General features: G+C 36.3%; 2 protein-coding genes across 2 annotated transcripts in view; one reads left to right on the top strand and one right to left on the bottom strand.

Annotated features, from left to right (window-relative positions):
* Window positions 1–2,663: 2,663 nt before the first annotated feature.
* On the bottom strand, window positions 2,664–5,000 carry LOC145203844 (poly [ADP-ribose] polymerase 2-like). The gene has a single exon (XM_080076173.1). It carries the CDS (start codon window positions 4,406–4,408, stop codon window positions 2,783–2,785), a length of 1,626 nt encoding a protein of 541 aa, XP_079932299.1. The 5' UTR covers window positions 4,409–5,000; the 3' UTR covers window positions 2,664–2,782.
* A 666-nt stretch (window positions 5,001–5,666) lies between these two features.
* Window positions 5,667–17,456, top strand: part of LOC145203845 (GPI-anchor transamidase-like) — a 42,170-nt gene continuing 30,380 nt past the window's right edge. The window contains exons 1-4 of the mRNA XM_080076174.1: window positions 5,667–5,865; window positions 6,172–6,222; window positions 6,286–6,377; window positions 6,560–6,618. Of these exons, the coding sequence (XP_079932300.1) occupies window positions 5,773–5,865; window positions 6,172–6,222; window positions 6,286–6,377; window positions 6,560–6,618 (295 nt within the window). The 5' untranslated portion in view covers window positions 5,667–5,772. The remainder of the gene's footprint in view (window positions 5,866–6,171; window positions 6,223–6,285; window positions 6,378–6,559; window positions 6,619–17,456) is intronic.

The following is a 17,456-nucleotide window of genomic DNA, read 5'->3' as shown; positions in this document are numbered from 1 at the left end:
GTAGATTTTGAGATACAAAACTCTATTTGTGACGTCATAGTTTAACATTTCATTTCATAATCGATGTTAATGGTAGTTCATTTTGAAGTAGAAAGTGGATTATGGCTTGTTGGTATTTTGCTCATCATTATTTCTGTTAGGACCACAGAATCAGTGTGTTACAGGGTTGAACATTTTTTTCACTGGGGTGTACAAATTTTGAGTGAACGTTAAAAGGGTGTACCGCTTCAAAAAAGGTTGACAAGCACTGCTCTATTGTACACAATGTACTCATTATAGATAAGGATTTTCTATTAAAATTTGCTTAAGGTTTGCCAGAATGAATAATAGCACCATCAACCATCAAGTTTTACAGCTTGTTTTGTTTCTGGTACTCTTTTCCTTTGGTACTGGGCTTTCCAAGTGTCAACTGGCAATTTATCAGCAAAATAGTCTTGTTTTACTTTTTCATCCATGGCACTTGCAATATAATAGTTAGTGGACTTGGAAACCATGTCTGGTGCAAAAGTATACTGCCTTGCCAATCATGTAAGCACATGATGGCTGATGGTGCAATTCTCAGGCCCTGTTTTAACATACTACACCAGTTTGTAAGTATTAAGTCTTGTCACAGAAGTCCTCGCGGCAAGCTCTTTCAAAGTTTTGGTTGTCTTGTTTTCTATCTAAGGGGGACACTTCATTTCATATTCATGTGGGTTTCAAATTTACTACAGACTTAGGTTTTCCTCAGAATTGGGAGTTAAATATCAGTCCTATTGCAGCTTGAAGAGCTTGGGATATCTTCATTATGGGTCCCCTTCCCTGAAGGGGACACATATTGTTTTTGTCCGTATTTTTTTTTCTTTTTTCTGTCTAACGCTGGTTTGTGAGACACGTTTGGTCAAGAAAGAGTGCTTTAAATTTATTCAAATTGGGACAGATGTTTGTTATTAATCCAAATTTGATCCTCCTGAAGTTTGACCCCAAACGACCCAGCGGTTCACCCACAGGCCCCCAAATTGAAAAAAAAATTAAATGGCCGTACTGACTAAAGTACATAATCTGAGAGTTTCATGCTTTTTTGGTTGGTGCAATGTACGGTATTCTAAAGAATTTTGTAACTTTTTATTGGATTCACCCATTTTACCCCTTAAACCCCAAAATAAAAAGTTTTAGGCCAAAAATACAAGCCGTAATGTGCTGAAATGTTAAACAATCGTTTGCAGTAGGTTATTCGTTCAGTATTTAAAATTTTGCCCTAATCGGCCAAATAGTTACTTTTACAGCCCATGATATGTGTACACTGTCAGTCAGACAGAAGTCTCAACTCTCAAGGGAGTAATTCACTTGTTTAAGGAGGGTGAATGCAGCGGGAGTGCTCAGCTTGACGTCCGGACGAACGTTTTACGAGACAGTCGTGTCGGTGATTAGAAATCAGCTGTTTTTGCGCAGCTATGCTATGTTGTTTTATTAAGTTATCAAGCACATTTTCAGTTGTGGAAAATTGTGTTTAAAAACTGACCGTGAACTGACCTTATTAAGTTTTTTCTTAAGAATCTCAAAAAATAACCAGGACGTTTGTTTACGGTATATCCGCACAAACGCGCATGTGGGGACCCATTAGTTTTTGCTTGCAAAAACAATCATATGTGTAGATAAAACGATGTGTATAGTAAATTGTTAAATATCGTATAGAATATATAAAATGGAAGTATATCAGAAAGCCACCTTTCTAGTTTTTTTTACTTCATTTGCAGATGTTGAAAAAGTGTCTGCTCTCCATTTTGTTGGCCTTTTAGAAGCCCCCCTTACTGATACAGCTTTAACCAGCACAGATTTTTTGACTCATTTTAAATGATACATTGGGTTCTTTATTGAAAACAAACTTAAAAAATAGTTACAATTGAGATCATTATACGTAATTGGGTTATAGCCAAACAGCAATGTATTATGTAGCTTTTATTTGCAAACACGATGTATTTTAGTTTGTCAACTGCAAGACATCTCTATTTTCTCACTGCCTAAACCTGTATAAAACGCTTTTTGAAGTCACCAACATGACAGTTTCTATAGCAAACCATTGAAAACACAATACTTCAACAACCTCTGGTAAGCAATGCCAAGCGCTTAAAATCCTACGGGTAATTGTTGATTACCCTTTTTAATTAGCCAAACTTCTGATTAACTTCGATACCAAATGTTTAATTAAGAGAAGGTCTAATACAAAAAGTAACAAACTATAATTTATCCCCCAAACAGACAGCATTGGACAAAGTGGACACGCATATTTTATTGGTACCCATCTTTATTTCGAACAAACAGTACAACGAATATGTTTTAGTACAATCAAAAACACCTGAAGTGCATGTACACAATTTGCAATTAGATATGTGCTGAAAACAATAGTTAAACATTTGAATTGCACACAAACTTTAAAATATATAGGGAAACTTGATTTGGGTAACAGTGATTATGAAGTACATGATATATTTACAGAACAATAACATGACGAGTTGCCAGACAAATTTTCACTGGTTACCGAAAAGAACAATCAATAAATGAAAACATTTACAGGTTTGCACAGGACAGATTTGGAACTACAACAATGAACACATAGTTTGAAGAAGAGTGTGCATGCATGCATGCTCACAGAATTATAATATGTACCAAAATCAAGTGCTAAGCAATAAATCAACACACATAAGTACTTCTAAAACACTAAAATCAATTTGAAATCACACTGCAAACAGTAAAACTCTATGATAAAACCACCTCATATCATTTAAAAATTTTGGGTTTGACTTCAGTACTTGAAACGAGCTTTTACAAGGTACCTTGGCTTTATTTGTGCAGTATCGTATACAATGTATTCATTGTAAAACAAATATGCATTCTTCTGATTGACTTTTTTAGGTTTTCCATAAGGTAAAACTGCTCCGTCTGGTAATTTGGTGGCTTGCTTTGGATCAGGTGCTGTCTGACCTACACCTTTTGTGCTGTGCTTTCCATCTGGAAGTTGGTTAGCATAGCAATCAGCATGTAACTTTTCATTCATATTTCCCAAAGCCACCTCACAAACAAGTAGAAATCCAATAGGTTGCCTATGGCTTGTGAAGCAATAGTTGGCAGACTTTGAAACCATATCTGCAAAGTAGACACCTTTTCCAAACATGTATCCAGTTACTGGGGCCTCAGGGGGTGCAATTCTGAGACCTTGCTTTAAAATGCCACACCAATTGGTTAATCTAGATCCATGCCAAAGGAGCATTCTAGTGCCAATGTCTTCTTTGAATCTTTTGCTGTCATTTTCTCTGTGAACTTGAAAGATATCTTCAGCTTCCAGAGTGTATTGCCTGTGTGTGCTTCCATGAGTATTTTTTAGATACTTTGCAATTTCTTTGTACTCACTGTCAGTTTTATTCAGTGGCACCAAATCACAACCAAGAGACTTATAGTATCCATCGAGGACATTGACATTATCGTCTTCAGGCTTTTCATCCAAGATATTTATTGCAATTTGTAGGTCACCAAGAGCTTCAATTAACTGCAATTTTTCTTTCAATTCCTGTGGTGTTTTAATAAGGGGTGGACGTTTCATTCCAAAATCATGAGGAATTCTGGTGTAGAACTCACTACATGCTTCAGTTAACTCATTCCCCATCTTTTTATTCTGAATGCAAGTTTCGATTTTCTTCAGCGACTCATATCCAGCTGTTATCTGTTGATTGGTCAGTTTTCCTAAAGGTGCTTTCTTTATATCAAACTTCATCTCTTTCACTGATGCCTCCCATTCTTGAGTGTCGAAAATTAGGCGTAAAACATCTTGAACTCGCTTGTCTAGTTTGGATGGGACCTCAACTTTTGGTTTCTTTGGAGCAGCATCAGTCTCCTCTTTTTGTTTATCATCGCCATAATCAATTTCAACCATGTCATATTTTCCTTTCCTCTTTTTAAAGTTCTCCCTAAAATGCCAAACGTTGCCAGTCTTTTCCTGAAACTTTCTTCTGAAAAGATCAGCAGTTGACTGTAATGTGCCTGGTTTAAATGTGGTCCCTGCTACTTTCCCTACCCTACCCCATCTAAACCAAACGTGGTACTCTGGTAGCTTGTTGTGCTTAACAACCTGCAGTATATAGTACTTGTTATTGTTGAAACCAATGTTGGTCTGGTTTAGCATTGCATTGTACACTGTATCGCCTTCAACTGCTACATGATATTTTTTCACGTCTACTGGACACTGATCATCAATTGGAACTGCACCAGAAAATGTAACAACTTTCTCTTGTTTATCAGAATCGGATGAGGTGCTAGGTACATCATCTTCTTTTTTCACAGTAACAGTTTTTGCTGCATCATCTGCCTTGCGCTTGGTTGGTGTCTTTTTTGGAGATCCAGCAGTTTTTGCAGCAGATTTTTTTGTTCTAGCCATTTTTGCAATAACTATTGTAGCCTATATTGCATGTTCTGAAAATTACAAACAAATTAAATCATGCTCTCTGTAACTTGTTTAACCACTTTTAAGGAACTCTACAATCAATATATTGTTTTGTATTAGTGTATTGGGCAAATAAAAAAGTACTTTTTATGATAGTTTACATTTTCCAGTATACATTTTTAATCTGGTATGGTAGTTTACCAACGTTTTTGCAGCAGTTTACACTAAAAATCCCTTATTTCGTTAGTTGTTAAGCAAGAAAAAAGTCAATCATGCCACACAACGAGACCAAACGATCAGAAAAAGGCGTTCAAACGAAACTTGGCAACCGTCCATTTGTCTGTGCCATAGCAACCGGTACCACCAGCAGTCACGTCTGAAGACATTTAACAGGCCGTTCCCTCAATATTTATAGATAAGCTTTGACATGTTATGGGTTTTAAATGGTGTGCATTTTGTCACGAATGTGCCTGTGTAGTTTTAAATCAATACTTAATGTTTGTTATGTTTGGCAGTGTACAGTAATTTATTGACTGTTTGTCAATTGTTCATCCCATTCAATGAAGGGTTTCAAAAACAAAATTTCACCCAGGGATCCTTGACACAATATTTATATTCCCAAAACTCAAAAATAATAAAATATACCTCTACGAGATGCCAAATAACCCCTTGGTGTAAATTTAGTCCCAGATAAAAAAAAACCTTGCCCTCCAACTGTTTTTTTTTACCTTACATAGTTATTTTCACTTGCTAATTTTTTCGCTGATATATGGGTACAAAATTTTTGCACAACGTTCTAAAACAGCATCCGTTATCAAAACGCATGAAAACATGTGCTGATACGAGTTATTGCACGCATGGGTAGTTTGGCTCGCAGTGGTTACCCGAGCCGATTCGCTAATGCCAGGAAATTCGATTTAGCTTTGCAAATTTTTAAAACGCGGCTTACATGACTGCAATTACTCATTAATGCGGATTTTGCAGTTTATTTACTTTTTGCGCGTATATGTTTCGATTTGTACATTGGTATCGATTTATTGTAGTTTTTATTGTAATAATTTTGGTATTGCTTGTTTCATGGTTTATTTAGGCAATTATTGTGTACACCTGTTTTAACACAGGAATATTTATTATTATGTATGCTTGTTTATGTTATATTGGTATAACATTGGTACTATGCTACAAATTACACAGAAAATATGCACATATAAAATGTATATATTTGTAACAAACATTTTTTTGCAATACTGCTGCCATAAATTTTTCTTTAGCACTTCAATTTAGGATTAAATTTTTTATTAGTTCATAGTTCTGACTCCTATGCTTATTGTAGTAACACTGTGATTTTGTATGGCAACATGCATATTAATATTACTCCATTAGCTTTTCTCTTGTACATAATTTCGACCAGTCATGCTTCTTTGGCAAAGAATACAAAAGTTACCCAAGAGGTTTGTAGTTTTATTGAACATTTTCAATATTGTATCATTTGTTAAGTACCACAAAGGTCAAGCAATAGTTTTTGAATATTAGTAGAAATGTAATAAATGTCCAAGATTTACACTTTCTAACACCTTAATTATTTGGAATTAAGTGTTGTAATTTTTGACAATGTCTTACAATTTTACATACCAGCTGCCAACAATAATTCACAATTGTGCCTTGATTTTAGTATTGTCTGTGCCAGTCGAAATATATAACCATTACATATTGAGAAACAGTTAGTACGGTGATAGAATAAACAAAATGTTTTTCAGGTTAACAAGCACTTTTCTGGCAGTTCCCATACAAACAACTGGGCTGTATTGGTAAGAAACAAAAAAAAATTCATATCTACAGGAAAAAAATAACATAAATTTTAACTTTTGTAGGTTTGCACGTCAAGATTTTGGTTTAACTATCGCCATGTTGCCAATGCTCTATCTGTCTATAGAAGTGTGAAAAGACTGGGCATTCCAGACAGGTTTTTATATTCTTCTGTTATTTGTGTTGCACAGTACTATTATTCAAGTTGTCAAATAAAAATACGAATAGAAAACTAAAATGGAAACAGCATTGTTTAAAATTTAAATATATGTTGTGAGTAAATGTTAAATATCAATTATAAAAAAATGTGTTAACTTGCCACCTTTTATTTATTTTTAGTCAAATCATTCTGATGCTTGCTGATGATATGGCTTGCAACCCAAGAAACCCAAGACCAGGTTAGCAAAATAAATGTTGTTTTACCTCTTATTTTGTAGTAGGGCAGACATGTTGGCTTCTTATTGTGTTGGTTTGATTATTGGTTTTGAAATTTTGTTTGAATTTGGCGGCAAAGTGTATTTCAAACTTAAACCGCTAGATGGCGTTACTGAGTTAACCCGTTTGCTAAGTGATTTGTTATTTTTCCGTCAGCATAGGATTTTTTGTCGATAATTGCCTTTTAGTAACAAGTCTTTTGTCTTTTGTGTGGGACAAGAAACTTGTACCACGACAATATGGTTTTTGGCCCGTTCTTTGTGATTGTTGCAATTTAGTACCGATTTGTCGCATTTTTAAATCTTTTTATCACTTGCATGACGATTGAAATCAATGTGCGAAGCTCCTGCCCAATCCCACAATTACTTTGTAGTTACAACTGTGTGGTTGGAGCTTTCACGTTTTGACCTTGGCGAAAAAAACGTCCTTGACGATTTCTAGGAATTCGTATTAGGGCCGATCCTCAATAAATCCACAACTCAGTGTCAATCTTACAAATTTGTTTTCGAGTTCGTAGTTGCTCATGTGTTTTCTTAACGGTTTCCGAAGTTCCCAGTCTGGCGTCTACTGCGCTATTGACTTTCATTTCATCTTGTTTGTTCCCGATGACGAGTTTTGCGCTAAATTTTTTGGAAAACGGTCGCCATTTTGTTGGCCGACCACGGGCGAACTCGTCTATTGAGTTAGTCGTTAGGAATTTTAGCTGTAAAGGATTTACTGACAAAACTAGTCTGTTTGGATACATTTGTGTGGCCATATTTTGTCTCGTAAATGATGTGTATTTACAAAGTTTTAAAATATTTTTAAGGAAAGTTTCTTCGTCTTCCTTATGTGCAGGAACGACACATAACCGTTTTGACCGTTTGCGACCGTTTTGGTCGTTTAACTTTGTTGAGCTTAAGATTTTTCTGTTGTGAGAAAAACATGAACATGGTGGTTGTTTAAGGTCGGTTTTGTTAGGTCTAAATTTTATATTGTACTCCATTAGCGCACACAAAGCGATGGAATCCAATGAAAGACGAATTTGTTTGTATCATACGTTTTGTACAGCTTTTGTTTTACTAACGTTTTTAAAACTTTAAACTAAATAATCCTCCACTGTCAAATGTATTTTTTTTACAAAATGTTTATTAAACTTTTCTGTCAACATAAATAGTTTTAAAATTTGGTTGCATGTTTTGTCAGTATTTCTGCAGCTTGTTATACCCGAACAACATACGTTCAGTTAGGAAACAACATATAACAGACAAAAAAGTCTGTAAAGGCCGAATTTCGGTAAAGTTTGTTACATTGGTACATATCCGTAATATACAGTTGTTTTTAACAAACGGATGCCACTATTGCTTACAAAAATAATTGCGCAACACACTTTTAAACGCATAAAATCGATATTTTCTAAACAATTTCGCTTGGTAATAATACTAGAAAGAGATCGTTTTTTCATTGCTTTGATGTAAAATACTGTGCAAAATGACATGCCTTGAAAGTTGTCGACGGGCATTGATCGTTGAATTTTATTGAAACTTTACTGTACTTTACAAACTTGAATAATTTACAGTATTTTATCGATTACAAAAAGCGGAAAGTTCCATAAAAATTATTCGATTTTCAAATCATTTTTCCCAGATAGATTTAAGACATTTTGTATCCAAATCAACACACTAGTTTCTAATTTGTCAAACAAACTGGCAAACCAACTTGAAATGAGTCACAAGCGTTGGTGGCCGAATCCTAATTTAAAAGCTGTTTCATGCTTGAAACCTTTCCGTGCTCGTCTCGCCGCAATGTTTTATATATCACCGCCCGCTTGTTTGCCCAATTCGTGACTGAATCAACTGTTTGTCAGATGAAGCTATCGGTCAGCGCCGATGTGAATCACTGTTGAACGAAGACTTGATAAGGCATTTATTGTCCTTATGTTCCGCCTAGCCAGTCCCTGATCTTTTGATGCCACCCTCCTCGCGTCTCTTTTGTTTCTTTCTGATGATTCATATTCGTTGCTTTACAGTAGACAGATGTTCATTTTGACGTGTGTCGTTTGATGCGCGTCGAAAGCTTTCTTTGGTTTCCCAATTTTTCGAAAGTTGTTTTTCGTCGTGGTGGTCCTACGCCTGCCGCCTGGTAGAGTCACTAACCCCCATGGCACAAAGAAAGCGGTCAACTTTTATAAAAAAAAAAAACAGAATGACTTCATCCACACTGATTTTAAATTTTGCTTTTTAACCTTGGACTTCAATTGCTTGGTTTCCCCAAAGCTGATGTATAATGATTGTCTCGATTTTTTTTGGTGAATTTTGAAAGCTGTTTTACAGTTATTATTTTTCTTTAACTCGATGGCTATTCAAACGATGGACGTTAAGACTGATTTTCCTTTAGTGTTTTGTTCGTTTTAAAGTTAAAAGCAACAAAATTAGGAAAGTGTTGGTCTAAACCTTTATTAATATAACTTTTAAAGTTAGGTAACACATCAAACTTTTTACTTTGCCGAAGACATGACGATGTACGACAGAGTGACGCATATGCTCCCGCCCTAAAATAAATTTGTTTTCTCAAATCATATCCGCCGGGGGCAATTCAAACTATCCCGCCCAATATTGTATTGCTGACTCATATAATCCGACCGTTGACCATTTTTTGTCGATATTCCGTCGTGGGAAAATCACAAATAAAATACTTCTTAATGGTTGTCAAGCATGGTCACGTGGTGACGTTGCGGAGTTAAATGTAGCGGTGCTGAAACGTTCATGCTCGAGTCAGATTGGTGCCGTTGTTTTTGGTCGTTTTCGAACTTTCCAAAGTCACCTGAACCACCAACGTTGTTTGTCGAACGTTCGATGAACTCTATTACGTCACAATGAGGGTGCGCGTGATCGCTTAAGGGGAGCGAAGTGTTTTGACGGTGATTTCAGTGGCGCAATTTGTTCGAATGTCTGTCGCAACCTGCTTCATCGCGATGACAAGTTTTCGAAAACGTTTGGTTCAACTTAAGAGGGTTGGGTGGGTCATAATAATTCTGTTTAGAGAGTTGTTATGTTGTTGGTTAGTACTTTTCCTGTTTTTTCTTCATTTAAACAAATGTGTTTTGTTTCATTCAAGTAAACTTTTTGTAAAATCATCGCCTTTCGAAAACAAAACTGCGTAAATGAGGTTAATTAAATTTTTAAAAAAAGTATTAAGATGAATTAAAATGTTAAACGCCCATGTCCACTTAAAAATATGTTGGTACATTTTTCTTGTCCGTTTCCTTTAATTTTTTGTTTTAAAAATTTTGTTCCCCGAAATATTGGGTTCACGTTACCTTTACGTGCGTATAGATTGAATTTCAAGTTGAAAAGTTGAACCAAATTATTCAAATTCTAATTTTCTCCCGTGCCTTTCCGGTGTAACTATTGTCACTTGAATATTTTTAGAAGTGACTTCAAGCTCCACAATTGATCCGTAACGTAAACGTCGTCTCGGTTTGTCACTTGCCTTGAAAAAAACTTTTTTACCTGTGATTCATGATTGTATGCAGAACCTCAAAACTACCAGGCTTGCCTAATGGTTTTACCGCAACTATACAGCAAACAGTAAGGGTGACATTTACAAGTGTTTAAATATACGTACAGTTTCAACATTATTAAAGTGATTTTGCGATGCACATTTCTGCAATACCAGTTAGAATGCTCTTTGGTGTTGACTACTAGTAATATAACTTGGTCCTTTGGCCACCCGAACACAATGTTTTCAGATGGGTTTTATTATTCACGTGGAAAATGGTGAACTGCACGGAAAATATGGTGTACTTTTTATAGTAAATCACTTTTGTTAAGTCTATGTTTGTGTGTAAATCATAAATTAGGGATCTTACTAAATGTTCGGTTGTTGTTAAAACATATAATCAATACGAAAATTTAGATAAACCGTTTAAAGCAAAAAAGTTTGAGTAGTGGATCTTACTGTAGTTAGATACCTCTAGGCACAAATTTTTCATTAATCACGTTAAAAGTCCAAAGCACCACAAAACACATTTGCAAAAGTCCGTCGTGATGCACAAAAACCAAAAATGACATAATAATGTCCAATTTTGGGTTCACCACTTTATACAACCTTTGGGGTTGTTGAAAATTGTCGTGTATTAATTTTGCAAAAGCCACATATGCTTTTCCAACCTTCTCGGGGTTTGAATTATCAAGTGCCGGTTGGGAATTTCTGCTGATGATTCACCCTGTTTTCCAACTGAAATTATGTCATTGCACACACTTTAGTGCCTGCCTTTTCCGTCTGAATTATTTATCCGGAGTTAGGCCCTAGTCGGAAAGTACCCGAGTCATAAACGGCTGTTAGAGGTGGAATGAACTTGCCGCAGGGGAAACTCGCCTTTCTAAATCCTAATCCTTCCGGAGTTTGTTTGGATAAGACGCGACATTATAAAACATCTGCTGATGTAGGTTCCAACTGAATCACCTTGTTTTCTCGTTTAATCTCATTCATATTCTTCGAGTCTTGGTTTCAGTTTGCAAATTGCGTCGTTGTTTTGAACATCAGCTTTGGTACGAGTGTTTCTGTTTGTTAAAGATTTGATACTTTGCTATCACCCTTGGTTTCTGCCTGAAGCCATTTTTCCGTACGCCATTTTAAAGTCTGGTATAGGTTGTCGCTCGCCGAATTCCAGCTCTAGCAAAGTCTTTTTAGTTAGGTGTGAACGTCAAGTTATGTGAAATAATTTGAACGTATTTTTAAACACAAATATGTTTTTTGCAGTTTATTTCTCCTAAAAACTTTGCTGCTTTATTTTCTTAGAATTGTTTTGTTCTGCGGACATTTTTTGGTCACTTTTGAGGAGTTTCATATCCCAAAAGTTTTTGCCCAAATTCCTTAAGTTTGCTGCAGTTTGTTGTTTCAAAAACTGTACGTGCTGTAGGTGTGTGAGGCATAGGCTGCCCAACATACAATAAACTTGCTTCACTAAGGTTGTCCTGTTGAGAATGTCATGCCTAACATCCAATTAGTCTGACAAACTTGATGTTGACGACCTATGAATCACACCACAATTATACACACAGAGGGCGGACAAACTGGTCAAGCACGATAATACCAACGTCAGTTGAGAGCAAACCATCAATGGCATATGAGTAAGAAACCGCATTGAATACAAAACACACCAATGATGTATGTTATTCATATTTCCTCGAAAGTGTAAACAATTGTTCATTTATCTAATTGAATTCTATGAAGTCCAAGTTAATCTTGTAAAGTCGTTTCAAACAGAAATGATCTCCTTTTAACTCAAAGTACAGTTTATACGAGATTTTGTTTTGGTTGATCATCTAGAAAACTTTGTTTACAGATGACAACACAAATCGTGGTCGTAACCGCTTTGAATGGCCACCAAATGTGTAAATTACCCATACGTGTGACAGCAGCTTTGAAACCTGCGGATATTGTCATGCTTTCTAGCGGAAGTCGCTAGTGGAAGTTGGAAATCCTTGATTTGTTATTAGGAAGAGAATAAATGTGATTTCCCTTTGGGGAGCTGTTACCCCCGGTGGGAACGTGCCATCACACATCAAAGTGGTTCTTTGATAGTTTTCTGTCTGACCCAATCCCTTCATAGTGGGATTTGTTCTGTATCAAATGGTTTGTTCTGATACCTAATCACTGTAATATGTCCCTGCTTGGTGGCGATCTTGTTTCAAATTAGCCTGCTTTGGGATTTAGTGGACATTGTTTGGTCAAAATTTGACATAGTGTGACTTTGCTGCAAGTGCTGAACTTGTTCTTTCCATGCATGAATGTTTCGTGGTTTCGTCAAACAGACAAATCAAAGGATATTAATCCAAACCAAATTCAGTCCTCAACGTTCATCTATGTGTTTGATTGATTACAAAACACACATAACGGTTACCAACGCCATTCCCTACACGGAAGCTCTTGTGTTTCGAGATTGATTTGCTGCTGACGTCAGTTGTTATGACGTACCCACGCAGAAGTGCGTCACTTCCGCTCGGTGCCCGGTTACCTTTCTCGCTCCCTCTGGATTACCAGTTGTTTTCGAACTGCCTCGTGTGAGAAGCCCAGGATACGAGGCTTCCCGGCTTCTGGGAAATTTATGTGTTTTGGCATTTCGCCGAACCAGCTCTATGTGGAATGAATCTGTCAACCGATTCGTTCAGTCCTACACACAGCTGTATGGATTCCACATTTTTTTCTTACACTATGTCCTGTTTTTTCGACCTGTCCTAGAATTCAGGTGCTATTGTGTTAGTTTTGTAACACAGATGTAAATTATTAGAAGATTGTGTCATTGGCTTTGTTGGGAGCAGTTTTTAAAACACCAACAATGTTTTTATGTGTTACAATTTGTCCCATTTGGGCGTTTAACTGTTGTTTGTTATTTAAATTCCCAAAGTGCTAATTTCAAAATGCTTTATACAATTTATTTAACGACCAGAAAAGCCTTGTACCACAAAACACAAAAATAAACTAGAATCAAAACTTCCTATCAAAAATATCATATTTTGTTTGCGTAAACTAAGCTAGTATAAATTGAATGTCCAAGCGCGTATTACATGGGATTAAGGTATGTGTTTTACTATACTGCGTTGTGAGCGGGTCTCTGTACCGTTGATCCATATTTTGTCTTTCACCATGCTGTCTTGATTGGCGTTTCCATGTAAAACTGAAACATAATAACCGAAGGGTGGTGGAATGATTTTGTGGTGGCTTCAATACATATGCTATACGTGAAGAGTCTTTGGTAATCGCCTTTCTTTGCGAGTACAAGAAGGTCGGGTTGTTCCGTTTTTGTGTTTGTTTTCTTTTTCGCCATGTTCAATCAACGTTTCTAATTATTTTCACCCGCGTCACACATCTTTTAAAATGTAGGCATATATGTAAGAAGAACAAAGCATATTTGGATTTAAACAATTTTCTTAAAATGTCTATGTGTGATTTTGATACTGCCAGTTTTGTCGTAACGATTATAATTTGTCATTGATTAATGGTACCATTTCTAGCAAATGTCACAAGCTGTGGTATCATCCTTTACCTTAGCCCGGGTATCGCCCGCGCCCTTGGCATTAAACTTAACCCACGCAGCGAGTTATTTAGTTTAAATGTAAAATTAAACAAAGTTCAAGGTTGTCCTTTTTAGATCTTTTTCACATTTCTGTTTTGAAATGTTAATCTTTGTTTAAGTCGAAATGTTTTTCCAATATGCCTAGTATTTCATCGAAAAATCTTCCTTATATCCTCTCCACTAAAACAGCATGGTGCCAGCTTATAACCCGAACAAAATGGTTGCCATAAACCCAGCTCTATTCGCTACGGTTTGAACTCTGCCTTTAGAAGTGGTAATTTAAGCTTGAGATTCCAGCCGAAGTCTATTACTCACAAAAATGTGCTTTGAATTTTTAATTCCGACCGGCGCTTCTGCTTGGCAGATGTCTGTCTGGTCCGGGCGATTCGGGGCAAATTTGAGGATCAAGTTGTTTTTTTCGCGTGCATTCTCACTGACTCACTGGGAGTTCCCATTTTTTTGCATTCCGTAGATTCCGCTCCTGCGAAAACGTCCTCCCGAAAATGACTGCCAGGCAGTTGAAAAACATGTGAACTATTTAAACGATGTTCCTTTTTGACACAGATTAATTGGGTGCATTTTTTCACATCTTATAAATACAAATTTGCGACTTAGATAGGATAGACTTATATAAAGTGATTTTGTTATTTGCTATGTACTATCTAAAGTTGATTGGATTTTGGACATTATGTTCTTATAGTTATGATTAAAAACATACATTGCCCAAGAACCACAGTACGCCAGGCCCATTGAAGGCGCTATACCGAATCAGCCGGTCACCAAGCATTAGACGCTTCAGGGTTGATCCCAGTTATGAATTTATGTTCATCTTAATTGCCCAAGAACTTTATAAAATAAGACAGCGTGTACCTTTCTAAAGTTCGAAAGAGGGGTTAGGTAATAAAATCGACCAACAAAATTCGAAAATGACTTAAAAGATAATTTTCCCGCTCCTGATTGATCCAAAGTAAAACCTACGAAGTAAAATCCAGTCTCCAAAAATCAGGCGTCAAAGGCCCAATATGTGATGTAAAATGTTGACCCTGCACTACTTTGCAACTACAGTGCTAATTTTCGCTGAATTATAAAACTAAAATCTACATAACATTTGCATGCAAACACCTCTAAGGAAGCGCAGGCTGAATCAAATTTATTTATCGATCCCTATAGCCGCGAACACCGCTGTAAAGCAACTTAGGCGTTATATAGAAATCAACAACAACCGCAACCCCTTGTCACATCCGTCAAATTAAAAGTGACCAATCGGGTTTGCAGGACGTGTCTTTTCCGTTTCCCTTATTCGTGCATTTGATTAATTAACATTTCTGTGAATTTAATCTCTCTCAAAACAACCTTTCGCGACAGTATTGACGTTTTTCCGTTGCAATTCCAGCTTGCATTACGTTCGGGAACTAGGAAGGGCGTGTGTGTGTGTTGTTTAAGGTTGCCTCACGTTAATACCAATGCATGGTGTGTTTTCGGGTCATATACTAAAGGCATGAGCCAAGATTGACACATGTGTTTTGGTAAGCGTGATTGAAATAGTAAACAAAACCATGTGTGACAAAAGATTGTGGTTTTATTAAGACGGGCACTTGGACGTTTCGTTCTTCAAAACGACAAACTTTCGTTCCATTATACTTATAGCTTTACATTTAGGGCACTTTTTTCTTGCACCAATTTTTCATTTGTGTTAAAATGCTTGTCAAGTCCATTCGCACATTCTTGTCATGTGATTTTCTAGGGTTTTGAGCCTCATTTTATATGTCGAAAGTTGTATTCTTTCATTTTCCGCAAGACAAATTTTTTGAACAGTGTTATAGCAAAAACTCCAGCAAACCATGGCCAAACACGGAAAATTTCAAACTAACAAGTTCTCATTGGTTTAGCCATCAGCCAATAATCCTTCTAAAATTCGTCACGTGACAACATGTTTTCGCGCCCGCCCCGAGTTACAATGAAAAAGGCCAAAATTGCGCCAAAAATGCTTCATAGCCTACAGTTTTTGCGTGGGCAACCCTATTTGTTTGCAGCAACCATTAAAAGCGTAAAATGTTACCTGGCGCTTAAATTAGCATTGAATTTGGCGCAGTGTATGGTTGTAGTTTTCGGCGTTGCTGTTCCGATAAAGTGTAGAGCCGCCAATTCTTAGAACTCGCGCAGAGAAAATGTTTAACGCGAAAAGTCGTGGAAGAATTCACAAGGTAAGTTGTTGGCACATTCCACAATGAAATATGCAAAACGCGGGCGGTGCCGTTTAATCAGTTCCAGCCCATAGCTGCGTTGACTGTTTAAAATATGCTGGTTTGTGAATTAGTATAGATATGCGTGGTTCAAGAACCTCTGTAGACAGAGTTTCCATAATGTCCTTGTTCCTAAGATTTGTCCTTATGTGATGGATAACATTTTTGAAAAGTGAAATCATTTCTAAAAAATGTTCTTATTTTTGACTTGCGTTTTTACTTATTTTTTCGAATGTCTTTTTTGCACATCACTGCAGACTATGAAAGTCATACTCTTACAATACGAAATACTAAGCAAGACATTGTTAAACATATTTAGCACAGTAAAGTAGTATGGTCAGTTTGGTATTTTTTTTAAGCTATTTTTTTCTTTAAACCTTCGGAATTTTTCTTGACAAAAACTATTTGACATCGTTTGCACAGTTAAATGTTTCCCTTAATAAATTACTTTTGATGTGAAAATTAAGTTACGATGTGTTTCGGTCGTACAATTGTTTACCCCTATAGGTCGACGACTACTCGCGTATATAGTTTGTTTGTTACAGCCGTTTGTTCAAAAACAGTTGTGTGCTTGGTGTAGCGTGTAACCAATTACCTTGGTCGTAAAAACGTTACGAATTGATTAAGAACCAAAAAGTTTTGTAGTATTTTGTCAAGGTTCGTGCTTTTAAACTTTCTTACGCGAAACCCTAGGGTTCAATATAACACTTACAAAGGTTTACTAAGCCGAATGGGTCCGATAGGTTTGTAGTAAGAATTTCACACGTAAGGATTTGCTGGTGTATATTAATGTTTGGCGTGTTGGTGAAAAATAAGTGTCTTGTTTATATTTTTCTTGTATTACAGTATGTTGTTAAAGTTGTTAATTAGGTTTTCGCAAATAATTTCAAAATACCTTTCCGCGGCGCGAAAAAGGTTAAAAAGCATTGATTTAGATAAATATAAAACTATATTTACGGAGACAGAACCTGACATTGACGTATTTTGAAATAAACTCATCAACGATCGCTTTTGTCTTTGTGGCAAACTTGTTTATCAGATTGTAATTTTCAACGGTCAATGTTCAAAATCAACGAATGTGTTTAGCTATCGGGAATCGATATTGATTATTAGCGTAAGTATTGGGCGCAAATTACTACTTAACATGACAAAAGATTCTACTGGAATGTTACTGGGATTTGGTGTATTAATTAAAACACACTGATTCGTGATTTTTATACAGCGCAAAAAAATTTCTACTACGCTGTGATATGAAAAAGTAAAACAATTTTATGTCTTTAAATTAATTAAACACTTTTTATACCTCCACAGTGTGTAAGTATTACCGACATATGTGTTTGCTGCAAATCTATTAAAAAATAAACTTTAGTATCCTGACGTTTGGCGGCCGCGTGTTTCCAACCTGGCAGAACCGGTCGCCATTTTGTTTTTCAACGCTTTGCAAAATTTGAAGCGAAACAAACAACAGCTCTGGCGCCGTTCGGCAAATCGCGGTATG

The sequence above is a fragment of the Phallusia mammillata genome, chromosome 8 (genome assembly GCF_965637545.1).
Source record: "Phallusia mammillata chromosome 8, kaPhaMamm4.hap1.1, whole genome shotgun sequence".
In the NCBI taxonomy this organism is placed as follows: domain Eukaryota; kingdom Metazoa; phylum Chordata; class Ascidiacea; order Phlebobranchia; family Ascidiidae; genus Phallusia; species Phallusia mammillata.
Note: the sequence above shows the minus strand (reverse complement) of the source record. Positions and strands in the feature narration are given on the sequence as shown.